At 34.5% G+C, this 21056-nt stretch overlaps 1 protein-coding gene across 1 annotated transcript in view; it reads right to left on the bottom strand.

Annotated features, from left to right (window-relative positions):
- CEP290 (centrosomal protein 290) overlaps nt 1-21056 on the bottom strand; it is a 94598-nt gene that overhangs the window by 7100 nt on the left and 66442 nt on the right. Inside the window, exons 41-49 of the mRNA XM_090273908.1 lie at nt 14948-15093; nt 14466-14621; nt 11616-11739; nt 8619-8753; nt 6761-6847; nt 5306-5470; nt 4419-4541; nt 3240-3412; nt 64-205 (exon numbers count right to left, since the gene is read on the bottom strand). Of these exons, the coding sequence (XP_090130034.1) occupies nt 64-205; nt 3240-3412; nt 4419-4541; nt 5306-5470; nt 6761-6847; nt 8619-8753; nt 11616-11739; nt 14466-14621; nt 14948-15093 (1251 nt within the window). The remainder of the gene's footprint in view (nt 1-63; nt 206-3239; nt 3413-4418; nt 4542-5305; nt 5471-6760; nt 6848-8618; nt 8754-11615; nt 11740-14465; nt 14622-14947; nt 15094-21056) is intronic.

Here is a 21056-nt window from a genome sequence, read left to right as displayed (position 1 = left end):
CGAAGGAATGGCTTGAGATATAATACATTATTTTATCATGTAAATAAAAATTTCATTACTTGCCTGTTGCTCAAGGTCTTCAGTGTATTTCTTAACTTTTTGTTCCCTCTCTGTTGCTTGTCTTACAAGTTGTTTAAGATCAGTAAGGCTTTGGGTTTTTTTGGCAATATCAGTTTCCAATTCTTTCAGTTTAGTTTCATACATTCTAAAAGAATAAAGAAAAATAACTGGTGTAGACATGGACAATAATTTATCTCATTGATTTAAGTCAGTTCCAATCATTGCACTAAAAATAACAAAGAATATCTTATACTGTTTCTTTTCGTCAAATCTTTTGCTACATATTTATTTAGCATTAGGTAACAGCAAGGACTAAGTATCCCCAACTAACAGAGAGGCCAATTAAAAAAGAGAATTTAGGTGATTCCCAAGGTTATAAACAAGGGTGTAGGCTAAACTATAAAATATTAAAATTAATAACTTCTTCAGTGGCAAAACAAAAACTTGAAAGTAAAATTCATCAGATTATTTAATTCTGTATTATTGAATATTCTTAGGAATATAAAGATCACAAAGTATTTCATAAATACACATTAAAAAAAAAAAAGAGGCATCTGGGTAAAACAAAGCTAAAAGGACACTGCTGGGAGAAGAGAATGTGCAGAAGTGTGGCTGAGAGGACTGGCCTATGATGGGGAGTAATGAAGCTTGTAAAAATCCAAATAGGTATGTAACCTTTAAAGAAATGATCAATAGTTCAAAAAAACATCCAGAATTCAATAATTTTTAAAACACTGAGCCAAAATAGTTTTACAAGCACATCATAACACCTTAAAGGAAAACAATACTCACAATATCCAAACTTTTTCAGAGAAAAGAAGGAATGCTTTGGCAATGAAATCAGGTAAGGGTAGTACAAGGAAGGAAAATTATTCTCTCAATACATTCAAGAACTTTTGATAAATCTTTGCAACTCAGATTAGAAGGCAATGTTCTTAACCTAACAAGGACTATCAACCAAAGTGCTGAAAGATTAGAAGCCACTCCTTCATTTCAGTCAATTCCTTGCTCAAATGCCACCCAATCAGAAAGGCCTTCTCTGATCCCCCAATCTAAAACAGCTCTGCATCACCCCCGCCTGTCTCAGCATGTCAGTATAAGGCCTGATATGAGTCCCACCTACATACCTTAGCAATTTTTTTTTGGTGTATTTAGAGAGGCCGGAGCCCAAGGTTTAGAATGAATCTTCTCTCCACCAAGTGGATTCTACTGAGACTCATGTCTTTCTCAAGAGGGTTCACTGAAGGCCTACTATATGCTTAGCTACCTGTTCTCAGATTAATCACACATAAATAATCTAAAAGACAAAGTCATCTTCAACTAAGTATCACCTGTCTCAAATGTTTATAAACTTCGTACACTGTTTTCACATTAATAATCTTTTCTGCAGGTTCACAGAGCCCTTTTTAGAAAAGGAAGGACAAGGGTTATCATTTCTACAAGTACAAAAACTTGAGCTCACAGAAAAGAGATGTAATTTACTTAAGGCCACAGTGAAATTAGGTATTTCTCCATGGAAGCTACTTGGCTCTCTGAAGGAACCTAGACAAAGTAGGCCTTTTAGAAAAACATAAAGCCGAGTCTGGCATGCAGCAAGTACTGAGTATATATCTACTGAATAAATTCATCTTAAAGCAACTCAGATTTCTTTGAAGCCATATGTTATTATAGAAAAAAATAAAAAAACAAGAAATTAACTGATAGTGTTACTGGTTGAGAGAGTCTGCTGGGCTCCAAGCGGACGAAATGCCTTCTCCCCTTTACTCTATCACACATTATTTCATTTAACCCCCACACTAGCCCTCTGACAGAATTAAAAGGGAGCTAGAGTGGGGAAGAGTGGCTTCTGACTCCTCAGTATATTAGGACAGGAATCAAGTACCCTCCACCAGGATTGCCTGGCGACATGGGCTGCCCTCCAATTACCTGCCCAAAGTCCCTCTTACCTCCTGAGACTTGGTTGACAAGGGCCAAGTGCAGTGCAGCAGGTCCACTACAGGACTTGCTGTAGTCTTGCAGTGCTAAGGTTCCCATACTAGTGGTAGTAACGGTGACTGCCACCCCACCCCTCATCATGTCCTTCTAAATAGCAGGTAGGCACCGAAAGGGACATGGAGGATACACGGAGATAGAAAACTATGAATATGGGAAGATAAAGTTAACTAAAGATAAAGTGCCCAACTTGTTTGCGTCTGAAATAGGGGCAGCAGATATAAAGATCTTTTTTTAAAGACTTTATTTAGTTTTAGAGAGGGGAAGGGAGGCAGAAAGAGAGAGAGAAACATCAATGTGTGGTTGCCTCTTGTGCACCCTCAACTGCGGACCTGGACTGCTACCCAGGCATGTGCCCTGACTGGGAACAGAATCAGCGACCCTTTGGTTCAAAGGCTGGTGCTCAGTCCACTGAGCCACACCAGCCAGGGCTGGCTTTTATACTATTTTTAAGCAGCTGCTTACAGTTGGATAGAAGAATGAACAGCAAAGCCTTTTACTGACTCATCAGTCATGATGAAGCACTGTGGTGACAATGGCAAAGAACATATGAATGTGTACTTGTGAATTCCCGTCAGTTCTTTCACAGCCACCAAGACGGACAGTCAGAAATCACACATACTTAGAGAAAAGGTCCACAAAGTGGGAGAAAAGCAAGTGCCAGAAAGCAGAGGCCAGAAAGACACTAGAGCTGTTGCTGAATTCATCTTGGGGGTTATTTGAAGAATAAGTTGCTGAGACTATAGCACCAAAATTACAAATCCGGTACGCTACAGGTGGTAACAAAACAGCTCAATTGTGCCTGGCTTATACTTGAGGTAGAAAATGAACACAACATAAAAGATGAGTTGTCACTGGATAAAGCAGTGCCCAGGAGAAGCTGGTGGCACCAGCTGAGGTTCATGGCTGACGGCAGCTTCATAATGTCCATCCAGTTCCCACACCCTCAGTCCAGCTCCAGCTCTGCTCTGTTCCATGCCCTGCCTCCCAAATTAGTTCAATACTCTAAAGAAGAAAAAGACTCTTTGGCAATGCTAGGACAAAAAAAGAGTAAGGATCATGTTAGAACAAACTTGTTCATCAAGAAGAACTAAGTTAATCGGAATAGTGTCATATTCTTCTAAAACAATAATGGCAGAATTACAGCTGATTAAACTTTGTGCAAGTTGTAAACTACTTATTCCTACCTTGTAACAACAATTGATTTCCAGCTCTTGCTGTCAGCACCTTCGAGCTGTGGACCTCTACTTTCTGCCAACTGTAATCTCTTGCCAGTCTCTTCTAGCTGAACTGTCATCTTCTCATTTAATATCTCTAAATTATTTTTGGCTATCCGCAGTTTTTCGGCAGCTTCAATTTCCTACCATTAAAAACTAATTAGTATATTATGAAAAAATGCAATACTGTTGTCATAGGTACAATATATTTAAAATTTTTACTCTAAATTAGAAAATTAAAATAATCTGGAGTTCAAATGCTGATTAAAATTCCAACAAAAATTCAATATTTCTTTACTCTAAAATAGCAATATAATCATAATAATTAGAACAACAGGTCATTTAAATGATGTTAGAAAAATATATATACAGGTATTTTATTCTAGTCGTTACTTTAAGTTTGCCATTATATTTGGTTATTTTAAGTTTGTCATCTTTGTCTACACTATTTACAGAATAATGGCCCATTTAAAAGATGTTTTGTTTTGACTATAATTGAGAGACCTATCTATAAGCATAAACTATATGTAAATGCCACAGATTATTTTCACTATTAAGCATCCACATTCAAAGCACAGTATAACACTGGCCTCACAATACATTCAGATAACTAGTTTAAAAATACTAATTTCAATTTATTCACTGGATCATCCATATAAATAATACTACCTACTTGTCTGGACAAGGAATATATTTTGCTACTTAGAAAGGAATCTTACTGCTCATTTAACAGAACAGTCTCATATACTCCTATTGTACAGCAGGCATTGTTCTGCTGTGTACAAATACTAACTCAATCTTACAGCAGCTCTGTGAAACAGGTATACTTATTATTCCCAATTTTATAAATGAGGAAAATGGGGATAGAGAAAGGTTAGTAGCTTCACCTAGTTACCATGCCTAATAAATAATAGAGCTAGGATATAAATCCCAGATGCATAGCTTTTATATTATACTGCCTCTTAATTTATTAATATTTTATTTTCGATGTTTCTCATTGTGAAAGGATGGCAGGAATAAAAACATAATTTCTAAGAGTCTTAATAATTGCTTTGAATAAACATTCTCATCAACTTTTTCATTCCATTTTTCCAAGATGTATTAGTTCATCAACATAAAAATAATTATAATCACTAATGAAACTCATACTTTTTTAAGTTCTTTATGAAGCCGTTCATTTTCAGCAACAATTTTCTCTATGCCTTTGGTTTTGGATTCATGGTGCATGCTCAACTGTTGTCCAAGATGTACTTTAAGTTTTTCTAATTCAGCCTAGCAACAAAAAAACAACTGACATTATTAAAACAATTAAATAAAGTAAAAGATGATCTTGTAAATTTATAAAACACAATTCATCCCTGGCTGGTGTGGCTCAGTGGATTGAGTGCCAGCTTGCAAACCAAAGCATCGCTAGTTTGATTCCCAGTCAGGGCACATGCCTGGGTTACAGGCCAGGTCCCCAGTTGGGGGTGCACAACAGGCAACCACACATCGATGTTTCTCTCCCTCTCCTTCTACCTCCCTTCCCCTCTCTCTAAAAATAAATAAATAAAATCTTAAAAAAGAAACATAATTCAAAATAGTTGTAGAGATCATATTTGCTGTAATTAGAATTAAAGTCTTCCATCTAATACTGGTTATTTACAGCATAAGTTCCCAAGCTTGGCTATACACTAGAATGAACTGATGAACTGAAAAAAGTTTCAATCATAATACCTATGGTAGAACCCACCATGAGGAATCTAATCAATCTCAGGATGAGGGCTTAGGCATCTATATTTTTGAAAATAGATGCAGGTAATATTTAACACTGCCAGAGTAAGAATCATTGGTCTTGAAATAATAAAATGACCAAGTGGAGTTACTCTAACCATTCTTAGTCTTGTTTCCAATAAATTTTTTTCCGTATGTGTAAAATATCTATTGCAGCCATTAAAGCCATTTTATGTAGTTAGAGTATATTTAATTTTTTCCTAAAATGTTGATAAAAATCATAACAAAATATTCCATGCAAATAATCATATTTAAAATACTACCTTCAACTTTTCATTTTCCAGCTCAATATTAGCCATTTTTTCACTGGTCGGTATTCCCGATGCTCTTTTAAACTGTTCATTTTCCCTTTGGACTTTTACAACTACTTTTTTCATTAATCCAATGGTTTTCTCTAGTTCTGGGATTGTCTTTCCACTTCTACCAGACTACAAAAGAATATATTAACTATTAATTAAATCAAGTATTTTAGAAAGTATATTATAAAGTATCAATAACATTACAGGTTATTATACTCACATTATTGATTCCTAACATTTGAAGCCAAAACTTGTATTATTTCAAGTTATCATTATAATAACCCTCTGAGAAAGGAATTATAATTCTCACTTTACATACAAGATTCAGAGACTGTGATATTCCTAAAGTCATGTAGCTGTTAATAGCTTAAATACTCTACTCTTGATATCTGTTCTCCCTTTTTCTCTAAAATGAATGAAAAAATATCCTCAGATGATGATTAAAAAAAAAAAGAATAGCCATTTGATTAGAAATTCAGCTTCTCTCCAATATAAGTAGAAGATATGTCTGAAATAAAAAATATGGTGTATAATTATCAAAAGAGGTGGGTCAGCAATTAATACATTTAACTGCTTATAATTTAATATAAAAAGTTTTTTAACAGTTGAATAAAATAATCTTGCTTTTTAGCATTTTAGTCAATATTCACATTGCAGTGAATAACCCTAAAATATAAACTCTTACATAATTTTAATAGTGTATACTTTCATAATTAACTTAGATTTAAAGGTTAAATTTATAGATTTTATTTATAAAACAATGTTACTGTCAACAAGATATTTGTCCTGAATACTTTCTAATTGTATTCACTATTTTTACAAAATTCATCATTATTTAATATTACTTGAAAAGGTTTTTGTTCATTATCATTGCTTCTACTTGTGCGATTCAACAACATTTGGCCTTGACATCATAAGCAACATTTACTCAGAATAAAAAGTAAAAACAAAATACATGGAAAGAATTATATAAGAATACAAAAAAAAAAACAAAACTGGAAAATATATATACAGAGCATATATTGAAGAGTTGGCATGGATATCATAAAATCATTACAAAATGTTGGAATGGACCAAGAAGCACTTAGTAGTTAGTCACCTTAATGAACAGAAAGGTGAATCCTGGAAGTAAATGTTTTCAGGCTGTGGAGGGTATGCAACACCACCACAAATGATGTGGAGTTCAAGTGAAATCAAATGCATGTAATGTTGACAGATGATAAAATACATTTACTTGAAACACAGAGAAAAGCTTAACAATGTTCTAGATTGTGGATGCAGCAGAATAAAAACTGAAATTGTAGGCACTAACTAGTAAAGGCATATCATTACTATTATAACATATACAAACTTACTTTTATTTCCAGGTTATCACTTCTGAAACCAAAACAAATATATGGAGTATTCTCCCATACTCACCCCTCTAACATGGCCAAGTTTCCGCTCAAGTTCTGCTTTTTCTTTTTTAAGAAATTCACACATTTCCTTCAAATCTCTTACTTGATTCTGTAAGATTAAAGCAAACATGTAACATAGCTATAACCACTGGAAAGAAAAGCCAGACAATTCATCTGAACTAGCAATCTCTGTAACTAGATAGCCAAACTAAATGAGGGTTTTGAATCAAGACATACATTGAATTAAAGTACAAGGTCTGTCCAGAAGGTATCCAGCCATGTAATATAAAAAATAGAGACATTTATTGAAGAAGATACAAGAAACATTGTACATAGGACAGTGATGCCTCAGTTTCCTTCAAAGTAGGCACTTTGATAACTCACACAGTTCTCCCAATCACCATCAACTGCTCCTTCGTATTTTCTGAATCTCATGACAGTCAAATCTCTTCCTTTTCAAAGGTGATTTTAGTTTGGGGGAAAAGCCAGAAGTCACAGAGCACCAAATCTGGGCTATAGGGGAGCTGAGTCACCTGGGTGATTTGATGTTTCACCAAAAACTCTGCACAAGATGTGATGCATGAGTGGGCGCATTGTCATGATGAGGCTGCCAATCACCAGTTGTCCATAGCTGTAGCCTTCTGAATTATCCAAATAGTTTTCACAGAGGAATGTTCAAGCTTAACACAAAATCTGATGCAGATTTATCGCTCTACTCATTCATTTTGAATGTGACAGCCACACAGCACACATGCTCACTCAATGGTGTCTACTGCCCCCACTGACTAGTACAGTGAAGTCTTCATTGTACACACATTCCAGTCCACTCTCCTTGGCTGCTAGGTTCATCAATGTTGCGCAAATTGTTCTCATTATATAATGGCTGGATTTTTTTTTCCAGACAGACTTTGTATATAAATACAAGAGTATTTTGTATGTGAATTTCATTAAATATTTTCCAAATTTTTGACTGATTTTAACTGTCCCATAAATTATATATGTAGATCTTTATGGTATAGAGAAAGAGACAACTTAACACTGGCTTTCACAGTATAAAAATCAGAATGAGAAGCAGAAAATAGCTTAACTATATGATGAGTCATGGAGTTAAGAGATTGCTAATAATCTAGGTTAAAAAACAGAAATGAAACAATTAATCAGCCAAGAGGAAAAAAAAAAAGGATTCCCACAAATAAGATTTGAAAAACCAAAGATAAACTTTTTACAAACATCAAAATAAATGAAATTTCTAAAGGAGATAATTATCCTAGTATATTTTTAATTTAAAGCCTTTTTTTGTTTTAAGGATGTCCTAATATTTTAAACTGTGACAACTTTTAATAAAATACACCAACCATCCTTTTACCTCAGACTATATGAACTTGCTATTTCTGTTGTTTAGAACACTTTTTCCAGTATTAGTAGGACCTACTTCCTCATCTGTCCCCTAGCTCTGCTAAAATATCATATTAGTAAGGAAGCCTTTCCCTTACTACCGTATTTTAATAACAATTCCTCATACCCTTACCTAACCCACACACGGCCCCTTCCCACCAACCATGCTTTTTCTCCTTAGCACTTATTATGAGCTGACATACCATATATTAACTTGTTTCTCAGCCTTTCCCGCTAGAATGTGAGTTCTAGGAGTTAAAGAATTTTTCTCATTATTGTTTCCCAGCATCTAGAAGAGTGCTTGACACAAAATAGACTCTCAACAGATAACTGTTAAATGAACAAATGCAGAAAGTATAACACTACCATGGTATTTTTATGAATATGAATTTTCAACTTCTTCATAAAGGCGTAACAATTAAGTAGGGAGAAAAAGGTTTTCAAGCATTAAGTTTCCTAACTATAATAAAGAACATTAAATTTACCTTCAATCTTGGCAAATCTTTATTTGCTTGTTCAAGCTGAAATTTTAGTTCAATATTTTCAGATGACAACTTCAAATTTTCTCTCTGAAGCTCCTGTTCTATTTGCCAATGATCATTTGACTCTATTTCTGAAGTCTTCATAAAAATAAAGTTAGGAATATTTTTAAGATTTAATAAATAAAAGCTGCATAAGACATACTGAATAAGGAAACACTGTTAAAATGAAACATTTTTCCTCAAAGAAATATGAGAAAATTGGAACGCTCTGGAGAAAACCACCAAGAATAAATAAGAATATAAATCTTGCAAGAGAAAAGGTAATATATTTTAATTAATAAAGCAAAGCCAAGTAAGTATAACTGAACAATGTCCACACATATATTCATGTATTTTTCAGTCCAAAAATAAAGTATGTTATGTTATAGACATTACAGACTATATTATACCCCATCTGCACCCCACTCCCAAATTCATATGTTGAAATCCTAACTCCCAATACCTCAGAATGACCTTATTTGGAGATAGGGCCTTTTCAGAGATAATTAAATTAAAATAAGGACTGCTATTCTTATACAAAAAGGAAATCTGGACTCAGACTTGGAACAAAGAGAGATAATGTGAAGACACAGGGAGAAGATGGCCAAGGAAAAGATAATGAGAGAGGCCTGGAACAGATACTTCCCTCACAGTCTAGAGAAGGCATTAACCCTGATGATACCTTGATTTTGGACTCTGGCTTCTATAACTGTGAGACAAATTTATGTAGTTTCGGCCATCAGATCCATGGTGCTGTGTTATGGCAGCCATAGCAAATAATACGCACAAACTTACAGAAAGTAGTGCCTCAATTCCTTGAGCAAAAGTAATCACTTCCTCCTCAGTAATATTATATTTGCCTTTCTCTTGATATGAATCCATCATGGGTATTATTTATGTTAATTTTTACTTCCCATTCTAAACCATAGGTTATTTGAAAGAGAAATCTGTGCTTTATTTTTTTCTGTAAAATGGGAGGTTTCAAATTCTCAGTTACTTATTATCCAGTGGGAAAAAAAAAGAACCATTATAAACCTGAAAAAAGGAGTGAAGTAAGAATTAACTTTCATTTACTTTCTCTTAACATTTAAATGATTTTAGTTGATGTTTTGAGGACATAGGTGACTGAAATACCTTAGGTGGAAAGCATAAAGAAAAAAAAGATAAATGGTATTTGATTTCAATTGGGAACAAACTTGTCTTATTCTGTTTTGTGATATAAACTGCCAAAAGTAGTGTATACATAGAAAGTTCATAAACTGCAGTTAGGCCATTAGGTCTGCATTTAAATTCTTTTCTGCCTCTTCTTGATCACTAGAGATGTTACTTATTCTCTGCACTTCCCATGTAAATTATGAATAATATTCTGCAAAGTGTTGTGGATATTAAATGTAGGCAAAGGATCTAACACAACATAGATAGCTATAAGCTCACTTTTCTCATTATGAAAATGTATCTTTATAATACATGGCAAAAAACCCCACAAAGGAACTTGTTATGCATGTCAGAATGTCACATAGCATCATAACAAACCTTTTATTGATATACACTGTATGAAATTTTACTTGCAGTGAGATTTTACAGCATGGTGCATTAGAAATTTCTAAGACAAAACAAGCACCTTTAAAGTGCCTTATTTTTTATTATTCTGTTATCTAATCTAATTATTTTAAGTGAATACCAAAGGCAGAACAGGGAATACTAAAATGAATTAGGAAATGAATAACTACTAATTTTGTTAGAACAAGTCAAATGCTAGGGTTTATGGAGAAGTTTATTAACAGTTAATATTTTTTACAATTTACTCAATTTCTTTTTCCATTTGCACATATCTATACTACTTGCTCTAAGAAAACTCAGCTAACAAAGAAATAAAGGACTGCCTTGTCCTCAAACCTGGGGCCCGCCGTTTCTCGGCTGGACTGGTACATCAGTCTCCGAGTTTGCCTGAGCAGCCTCCTCAGCCCCTGGATTCACTGCAGCGGCAGCTGTGGCAGAGTCAGGGTCCTCACCAGGAGCTTCTCCTGGATCCAAGATGGGACTTGCATCTTCAGCTATGTGTCCTTTTCCTTTCTCATTCTTGACTAGTTCATTCTCTTCCTTGATTTTATGTTCCTGCTTATTACTTTCACAATAGTCTTGATCAATTTTCTCAATTTCAGGAACTGGGTCATTTTCAAAACTGGAGTTAAAATCTGCCAAGGTACCATTATTTAGCCTAGATGTACTTGATTTATTGTTTGGTCTGGCCTCAGATATATTTAACTCAGTAGGATCTACAATATCTTCTGCTTTGTGTTTTTCTTTGTTACTAGAATACTGTAGAATAGTGCTAGGTTCCTCATGATGTAACTTGTCATTGGCATCTACTACCTTCCCATTTTTAATTCTGAGCACTCTTAGGGGTGTTTTTTTGTTCCTGTGTAAAGTATTCTTTTTGTGAAAAGTATTGTGCCTGTACTTAATAACACTGGTAGAAAGGGTAGAAAGCGTAGTTGTGTCATGTAACAGATTCTGCTAGAAGCAGAAGAAAGAGAAGAAACATGAAAAGAAAAAAACAATAACAAACATGTACATACTGAATGACTGAAAATAAGATACAACAAACAATTCTTCACTAATAAAACAACACACATTTGATGGAGATAATACAGTAACATATTTTCCTATTTATCTAATTGTATATTTTTGCCACAGCAAACTCGTGGCAATTACATTTAAAATCTCTGGAAATCATTTGTAATGAAATTCTATGTGAAACATAAGAATTTTAAGCTTACTGCTATTATGTAAGAAGAATTAAAGAAGTTAAAATACATCAGTAACTGCTAAAAATAAAAGTTTAATTTATTGCATTAATATTAAGGACAGGGATCTATTCATTTTGGCCAGATAAAGGTAAAAATTGATTTCACTTCTAAACTTTAATGTAAAAAATAAAAAGGAAAGATGTGCACTTACTGAAGGCCTAGAATAGGTATCCTTTGAAGACTGTTTTTCTAAAGCATGCAGTTTTTCTTGGAGGTATCTATTTTGTAAACGTAAATCTTCTATAACAGAATCTCGAGGAAGAGCTTGGTGGGTCCTATGAACAACAACCACACAGACTCTTTACTATTCAAACGCCAACTTTTCACTGTTTTACTATATTAAAATACAGGAAAGAAAGGAAATATATAATATATTTTTTAACATTATATTTATTTTAAATTCTAAAAAACTTAAAAACTTTACAAAAATTAAATTAGGACATGACTATTTACATTACATAATAATCCTCTACAGAGGATGCATTGCAGGCCTGCTTTAAACTATGTTAAAAAGTGTAGTTTGATTTTTAGAATGACATTAGCATTTTTAAAGAACATGCATCTATTTATATGAAATTATATAAGGAAGTGGAATTAAAATACCCACTTCTAAAAACATATATAATAACTTCATAATATCCATGTGCTTCTCGAGAAGCACAAAGATTTTAAAAGGCTCCCGCTGGTGCCAGACAATAATATATTACTTCCAGTCTACATTCCTCTGTGTACCTTACAAGGCCCTGCATAATCTGGCACAACCACACCTACTCAGCCTAACTGTCCAGGAGTTCACCTTTACTAAGACAGACAAATCCATTCTTACCTACACATGAGTCAGTCAATCCTGCCTCTATGTCTCTGCTAGGGTTCTGCTTTCTTGGAATGTCCTTCCTCCCTTTAACATCTAGATTTGTTTCGTAAAACTCAGAAATTTATAGTTGCTCTGGGAGAGAAGACAAGCTTAATCTCTTTTACAATGTCTTACCATTACTTCAGGTAACAGATTCACATTATTAAGGAAGAAAGAGCAATTAAACCTCAAAGTATAAGAAGGTTTCAAAACTTTCAAAAATATTTTGATTCCTGTGAAAACTGCAAAGGAGAATTAAAGGGTTCAGTTTAGTTTTTGCTCTGAATATATATTTAGACTGAGGGAAAAAAAAGAAAGAGGGAAGAAGCCATTGCTAGGACCAGATAGTAACTATAAGTAGACGTCAAAAAAAAAACAAAAAAATGCCAATCTTCAATCACATTTTCCTTCTCCATCAAGTGAAATTCTGAAGGATTTAAGAGACCATGACTTAGAAGGAAAGCACTCATGTGAGTTTGCAGCTCATGAGTGTTCCTATAAAGGAGTTCAACTTTATATGTTCACAGTACATTAATACTGACACAACAGTATACGTTAACACGTTGCGTACCGGGGAATTTAAATGCCTTCTAGAAATGACGAGAATTATCGCCACCCGTACGCAATGTGTTAATAAAGACACACTTTATTAGTAATTGTTGAAGATTAATAGAAAACAAAATACAATAAATTTAAGAATGGTAAGTATCCTCTCACATCCAAATGTTATAGGTAGGTACCATTAGACATTGATCATTTAACATAATTCCAGATCATTTGTAAACTCTTAGAAGAGGAAGAAACAAATTAGGTAAACCTAAGCTATGTTCATCTTGAAAGAAATGAGTGAAACAGAACATTATAAATACTTTTAATTGTTGTGGCTGGGACATAATTTTATTTTTCTTTACATTAACATGACTATATCAGAAGACAAAGCTTGGAAAGAGACAGCAAAACAAGAAAATCTCAAAGGCTCTACTAAAAATTGACCTTGAGTGTTGTGGTTCTAAATACAATGCAGTAGACACATCCAATCCTTTCTCTGCTAAATACATGGAGCATCTACTTGAGGACTTTGAAAAGTATACAGTTTATAGACTGGGGGAAAAAACGCCAGAATTTGAAGTATCAGCAAACAGGTAGTGAATTTATCTTTTCTTTTCCCCTCTGGTATTTATTGCCTTGAACACAACATTGCTAGAAACAGTAAAGTGAGTGTTAACACTGAGAGAGAGAGAGCGCTCCAGGGAAGCCTTCAAGTTCTAGCACAGAGTACAGATATCCCTCATTCTTTCTTTCCTCTATTGATTCTTTCATGCTTCAAACCTCAAGCACTCCCATAGGCAGTTGTGGCAGAGACAGCAATGGGAACCCAGAGGTGGCTGATTTTTTAGGGAGAGAAATCATCTTCTCCAATTAACAGACAGCTGTGATTTGTAAGACAGGGTGAAAGTAGTCCCCCTACCTTCCCTCACCCACTTTCTGCCCTCCTTTCGTTTGCTTGGCTGCAGATGTGCACAACTGCTGACGTGCACAGGATGACAGGGTACTCAACTGCCAGTTTTGGTTCGATGTACCTAAAGGGGGAACCCTAGGGAAATAGAGAGTATCAGGGAGATCCCAGGAAGAAAGAAGCTCAAACAACTATAAAGCTGCTTATGAACTTCTGGGCTCACCCTTAGGGATCTGATCCTATTCAGAACACCGAAGAATCTGAGAACTGAACTAACAGAGAGAAGACAGGCCATGTACAAGACCGTTAACTGGGAGGTACATGAGCAGGACAGATCCCAATAGCACTGTAAAGGCTTTGAAACAGAACTGGTATTGGAATCATAGCCCACTGAAAGCAAGCTGAAACTTGGGGCCTGAACCTATCCAGACCAATTGTCTGCTAAAACAAAAATAACTACATTTTTTCCATTGAACTTAACCAAGATCCAGAGTCTCACAACATAATATTCCAAAGTTCAAGAACAGAATCCAAAGTTATGTGACATACAAAGAAACAGGAATATCTCAACTCACAAGAAAAGACAATCAACAGAACGCAAGCTTAAAATAACGTGTTTATTATAGCAGTTTCTGTGGGTCAACCAGTTTCCTTCATTATAACTGATAGCACATTTCCATGTAATAGCTTACCTCATATATGATATGTCATTTTCTAACTCAAGATTTTTCTTTTTTAATTCTTCCAACTCTTTTTCTGACTCCAAAGCCCGCACTCCCATAACCTGATTAACAGTCATGCCAGTTGTTTTTAGTTTCCTCTGCAAAGTAAGTTTTTCTTTATCAGCTCTGCAGGATTTAATAGAGAACCATGAAAATTCCCATTTACTGTTTGGCTTGTTCAATTTCTTAAACTGCAGCTTACTCATTGCCAGACCAATATACAAAAATCAGATTACTCTGCATTTGCTATGAGCTAACTTATTTTAAAATGATTGGAAACTCTATAAATTTTAAAAATATATTTAAAACAAATTTTAAAGAAAGAAAATGAAAAGTAAATGATAGATAATAAATTATTAAAACTAGAAAATTTCTTAAGTACAATAAAACTATATAACTACCAGATAATTAAAGACTTTATACATAATTAATTAGGTTTATATTAAACTCACTTGGCAAAAAGATCCTTCAAAGTATTCAACTGTTTTGTTAGAATATAGTTTTCTCCCTCTTTCTCTTTTAACTTGTTTCGAATTCCCTCTATTTTGCTTTGCCATTTTTTACCTTCTTCCCACCTAATTAATTCTTCTCTAGTACTCTGTAAACAATAATAAAGGTGGAAGAAAATTACCAATACTGTTTTTAATTTCACTTTAAGAATTATCAATTACAGTTTACTACAAAAAATGGTAAAATAATACTTATGAGAAAAAAAGTAAATAGGTTCTAATTTCTACAATTTTTAGGCATCCCAAGCTATTAGCAAAAATGCCCTTCAGTTTAAGTATTCTGTATTTTCAAACTTGACAAATAAAATCCTGAGGAACAGTTTGAACTAATGCTAACACCCTTGCAGTCTTTACAAGAAGATTTTAATATAGATCATGATTACAGTAAGTTTATACAAAAAATCTACAATATATGCATACATGGCCAACCCAATTCTGTCACCCCATAGCAATAGCCTAGTGTCAGGGCCCCTTCAAATCTTCAATAAACAATACTTTTCTTATTCAACAAATATTTATTTTGTGCTAGTCATATACCAGGTACTACTATTTAGGCACTAAGAACAGAAGCAATGAATAAACCAAACAAAAAAAAATCTATCTTCTTAAATATTAGAGTCGAGTTTATGTTGGTTGGGTAGATGGATTAGGGAAAGAGAGCAAAATACAGACAAAAAAAGAAAGAAAAAGAAAGAAAAAAATCGTGGTTATGTTAGTGTGATAAGTGCTAAAAAGGGGGTGGGAAACAGAAGGAATTTGGGCTCTGTAGGGATAGGTTTCATGGCTTGTTATAATTGAGATAAGGTGTCCAGGAAAACACACAACAGTCCATGTACTGAACAAGTTTCAGATGTCCTACTGGACATTCACATAGTTAAAAATTCTGTTCACAACTGTCTGAGCTAAGAACTTACATTTTCATTCTACCAAGCAATTTTTAATGATTTTCCTATGTACTAAATTTTCTAGGAATGGAACAGCTGCATAAAAGGCCTGTAGACATCATTTTGCTGAAAATTGTATCAACAATTGTTTACCATTTTAGAAATGAAATTATAAATGGAAATGCCATTGTGATAAATTAGCTGTCAATAGAATACATTTGTATCAGTCTGCATTTGTAGCTCTGAATTCTTATTAACACAGCTTACAGGTACAAGTATAAGACTACTTCATTGTGTTTTCTAGTGTACTCATGCCAGAACAGTTACATGTTGAAAAATAAAAAGTATATGAATATATTATTTTTGTAAATTATTTTCCTTTTAGGTTTCTTCTTTGTCAGTTATTTTTATTTTTTTATTAGTGTTTCAATTTTGCTAGTAGTTATTGGTCTGTTCAGGTTTTCTGCATCTTCTTGGTTCAGTTTTGGAAAATTGTATGTTTCTAGAAATTTATCTATTTCAGTCAGAAATTTATATGCAACCAAAACAAAACAAAAAAATAAAACAAAAACAAAAAATCCAAATAGCCATAGCAGTCTTGAGAAAGAAGAACAAATTTGGAGGGATCACAATACCTGATATCAAACTACACAAAAGTCCACTACAATCAAGAAAGTCTGGTACTGGCATAAAACAGACACACAGATCAATGGAACAGAATAGAGAGCCCATAAATAAATCCATGGCTCTATGGTCAATTAATATTTGACAAAGGGGGAATAAACATACAATGGAGTAAAAAAGCTTCTTCAAAAAATGGTGCTGGGAGAACTGGACAGGAGCATGCAAAAAAAATGAAATTAGACCACCAACTTATACCATATACTAGAATAAACTCAAAATGGATAGACAACTTAAATATAAGACATGATTCCATCAGAGTTCTAAAGGAAAACATAGGCAGTAAAATTTCAGATATCCCACACAGCAACGTTTTCACTGATATATCTCCTAGGGCAAGAAAGATAAAGGAAAAAATAAACAAATAGGACTACATCAAATTAAAAAGCTTCTGCGTGGCTAAAGAAACCATCATCAAAATGAAAAGGGAGCCGAGTGTATGGGAGAACATATTTGCCAATGATACATTGGAAAGGGTTTAATTTCCAAAATATATAAAGAACTCACATGACTCAACACCAAGAAGACAAACAATCCAATTAAAAAATGGGCAGAGGACCTGTAAGCACTTCTCCAAGGAAGAAATACAGAGGGCCCATAGGCATATGAAAAAAATGCATCAGAGAGATTCAAATTAAAACCACAATGAGATATCACCTCACACCTGTCAGAATGGCCATCATCAACAAATCAACAAACAACTTGTGCTGGCGAGGATGCGGAGAAACGGGAACCCCAGTGCACTGCTGGTGGGAACTCAGACTGGTGCAGCCACTGTGGAAACAGTGTGGAAGTTCCCCCAAACACCAAAAATGGAACTGCCTTTTGACCCAGTGATTCCACTGCTGGGAATATACACTAAGGACCCCAAAACATCAATTCAAAAGAACCTATGCACCCCGATGTTCATAGCAGCACTATTTATAATGGCCAAGTGTTAGAAACAGCCTAAATGCTCATCAGTAGATGAGTGGATCAGAAAACTGTGGTACATTTACACAATGGAATACAATGCAGTATAAAGAAAGAAGAAGGAATTCTTATCCTTTGTGACAGCATGGATGCAACTGGAAACTATTAAGCTAAGTGAAATAAGCCAGGTGGTGAAAGACAAATACCATATGATCTCACTTACAAGAGGAATCTAATGAACAAAATAAACTAATGAGCAAAACAGAATGAGAGACATGGAAACAGGGAACAGACTGACAGTAACCAGAGGGGTGGGGGGGCGGAGATGGTGGAAAGAAGAGGAAGGGACTAGTCAAAGAACATGTATTAATGACCCACAGACATGGACAACAGGGTGGGGACGGACTGTGGGAGTGGGGGGAGGGCAAAGGGGGAAAAATTGGGACAAATGTAAAACAATAAACAAGAATAAAAAAAAAAAAAGGAATGTTGGAGCAGAAAAGATTAAAACCATAACTTTAAGTCAAATACCCAGTTTAAATCAAATGCCTAAGATAAGTTGCCCTCTCAAAACTAATTTTTCTGATACTAGCTAAGTTTTTGCCTTTTTTATATAGTTCAGCTAACACGTATCCTTTAAAAAGCATATAAATTTCACTAAGTATTTGATAGTCATTAACTTCTTTTTTTCTGAAATATAACAAGGAATTTTATGTACCTTCAGAAAGAAATATTAGTTGGGGGAATAAGGTAAATAAATTTTTCTGCCGCATATAGTACTTTTTAGGAATTGGGCAGTTCTATCCCATCTGACATTATCTCTTAAGTAAGACTTAGAAAAGAAAAGCCAAAATAACCTAAAAATGAACAAGAACAACGACAAAATAACAAAGGCAAATGTCATCAAGGGTCTGCTCTAGACTGGGGAGAAAAGGTAAGAAGAAAGGATGGGACGAGAAGTTCTCTTTTCATATTTTCTGTACCAGCCTCTTAGGCACAGATTTCAGAATAATGTTACTGCACTTAAAAATTTTCATTCACTCAACAAATACTGAGCATCTACTATGTGCCAGGGACTGTTTTGGGTGTTAAGGATACAACAATAAACAGGCAAAGTTCCTGCCATCAAAGCTTGCAGACCAAAAGGTGAACACATGGCTAAATAAATCTCTAGTCTGTCAGACAGTAATAAATGAAGAAAAGTAAAGCAGCACAAGAAAAACAGGACAGAAAGGAATGGGGGTGGGTTTTGTTATATAGAGGCTACAAACATTGTTTACAGAGAAAATGGTGTGGAATTTCAATATGAAAGGATTCTTTGAGTATAAAAATATGCATGAATTAGAACTGTCCGGCACTGTAATCCAAACGAACAGTCTCACTAAATTCTTAGATATACATTTTTATATAAGTATAATTTCCTGTGTTCTCTCTTTATCTAGTTAGTAAAAATACTGTACACTAGGATGAACTTCTTGATGTCTTACAAAAGACTTTCACACATTATTTCATTGTCAACATAATCTTGAGAAACTGTAATGCAAATAGTATTATCTAATTTAAGGAGAAATAAGTTGAAACACAGAGGTTAGGAGTCCCGGACAAGCCACGAGGCTATCAAGGTATTGTGATGAGAATAAGGTAAGGAACTGGTATCCAAGGGTTAGTTTAGACCTTTGCCCAAATAGGAAAACAGTGAAGAGAGCTATCTAGAAAAAGAAAGCACATTTGATCTTGCATTTTTCACCAACAAAGCTTCCGACAGCAAGTATGTTGTGGTTCCGTGTATACAAATGTAAGCATTTTAATCAAAATTATACCGACACTGATAAATTTTAATAGGGAAAATGTTTTTTGTAATACACTGTTAAAACATTTAGTCCCATTACTTATTTTCTATACAGTCATTAAAGATATGTAATTTTCTTTTCTTTTTTCATGTTATTAAAATTATTTTATAGATACTGAATATTTTCTGGGTACAGTATTTCTTACCATAGTTCTTCCACTGTGATTTTCTTCAGGGGCAAACATTACTACAAACACCAATATTTGCCAGGTCACTTTTGATATTTTCAGTGCTACTAATGAGATGTAAGTCTTCCATTTATCACTTGTACAAACTTAATTATATGTATTTTAGCAAATTTTAGTTTTTCTTTGGTTTGATTATTTCTATCAGTAATTTTATTACAAAGTAGTTTACTATTTAACTTGTAAGGGAATGTTAAGCAATTTTTCTCACATTACAGAATCAATTTATGAGTGGATTGGTTATTTTAGTGTTACTAAAAATATTGAATATATTCCATGTCATATTGTTTACTCTGAAATAACAGTCTAGCCTATTAAAGGATAAAAGGATACATTTGGTTTGTTGATGATGGCCATTCTGATTGGTGTGAGGTGGCCATCATCAACAAAACAACAAACAACTTGTGCAGGCGAGGATGTGGAGAAATGGGAACCCTGGTGCATTGCTGGTGGGAATGCAGAATGTGCAGCCACTATGGAAAAGAGTTTGGAATTTCCTCAAAAAACTAAAAATGGAACTGCCTTTTGAACCAGCAATTCCATTGCTAGGATTATATCCAAAAAATCCTGAAACACCAATTCAAAAGAACCTATGCACCCCTATGTTCATAGCAGCGCTGTTTACAATAGCCAAGTGCTAGAAACAACCTAAGTGCCCGTCTGTAGATGAGTGGATCAAAAAACTGTGCAGCAGAAAGAAAGAAAGAACTCCTGCCATTTGCGACAACATGGATGGAACTAAAGAGAATTATGCTTAGTGAAATAAGCCAGGCAAAGAAAGAAAAATAACTTATGCTATCACCTATTACAGGAAACTAATGAGCAACACAAAGAAATGAGCAAAATTGAACCAGAGGTATGTAAACAAGGAATAAACTAACAGTAACAAGGGGGGAGGCGGGAGGGAGAGAAGGGGGTTAGAAGGGGAAGAGTGTAGTCAAAGAACATGTATAAATGACCCATGGACATGGACAACTGGGTGGGGACTGAATGTGGGAGAAGGGGGGGCAGGGTGCGGGGAAGCAAGAGGGAAAAAAAGTGGGACAACTGTAATGGAAAAACAAACAAAAATTTTTTAGTGGGGGAAAAAGTGAAAATATGAAGAATGGAAATGCCAGTTCAGTGAATATTAGAAGGACAAGGATTTTCCTTCACACTGTATATTTTTCTCCCTATCTGATCCCTCCAGAGTTTGGCATTCTGAAGAAGTAAGTAATGACATAAGTTTCTTTGCATAAAACTAATAAGACCAGTTGTTAACAGAGGTTTTTTTTTTTTTGACCAAGACTTTGACTGGAATGTTATGCCTAAAGGAGACATGCTTGGGCTCTGGTTGTTACCAAAAAGCCCTGAAGAACTGGGATTGACTTTCGAAGACAATAAAAGCCCACAAGATAAAAGGCCTGGTACCCTGGTTGGTTGTGTGGTCCATGCAATCTTTCTAGGGAAGGAATGAAGGTTGTTTTCCTGAAAGATAGCTAGAAGGGACCTTAAGGCACAATGGAAAACCAGAAGGACTTGGAAAAGACAGGTGTTTACAG

The sequence above is a fragment of the Furipterus horrens genome, unplaced genomic scaffold (genome assembly GCF_987537825.1).
Source record: "Furipterus horrens unplaced genomic scaffold, mFurHor1.1.pri manual_scaffold_4, whole genome shotgun sequence".
Classification (NCBI taxonomy): Eukaryota; Metazoa; Chordata; class Mammalia; order Chiroptera; family Furipteridae; genus Furipterus; species Furipterus horrens.
Note: the sequence above shows the minus strand (reverse complement) of the source record. Positions and strands in the feature narration are given on the sequence as shown.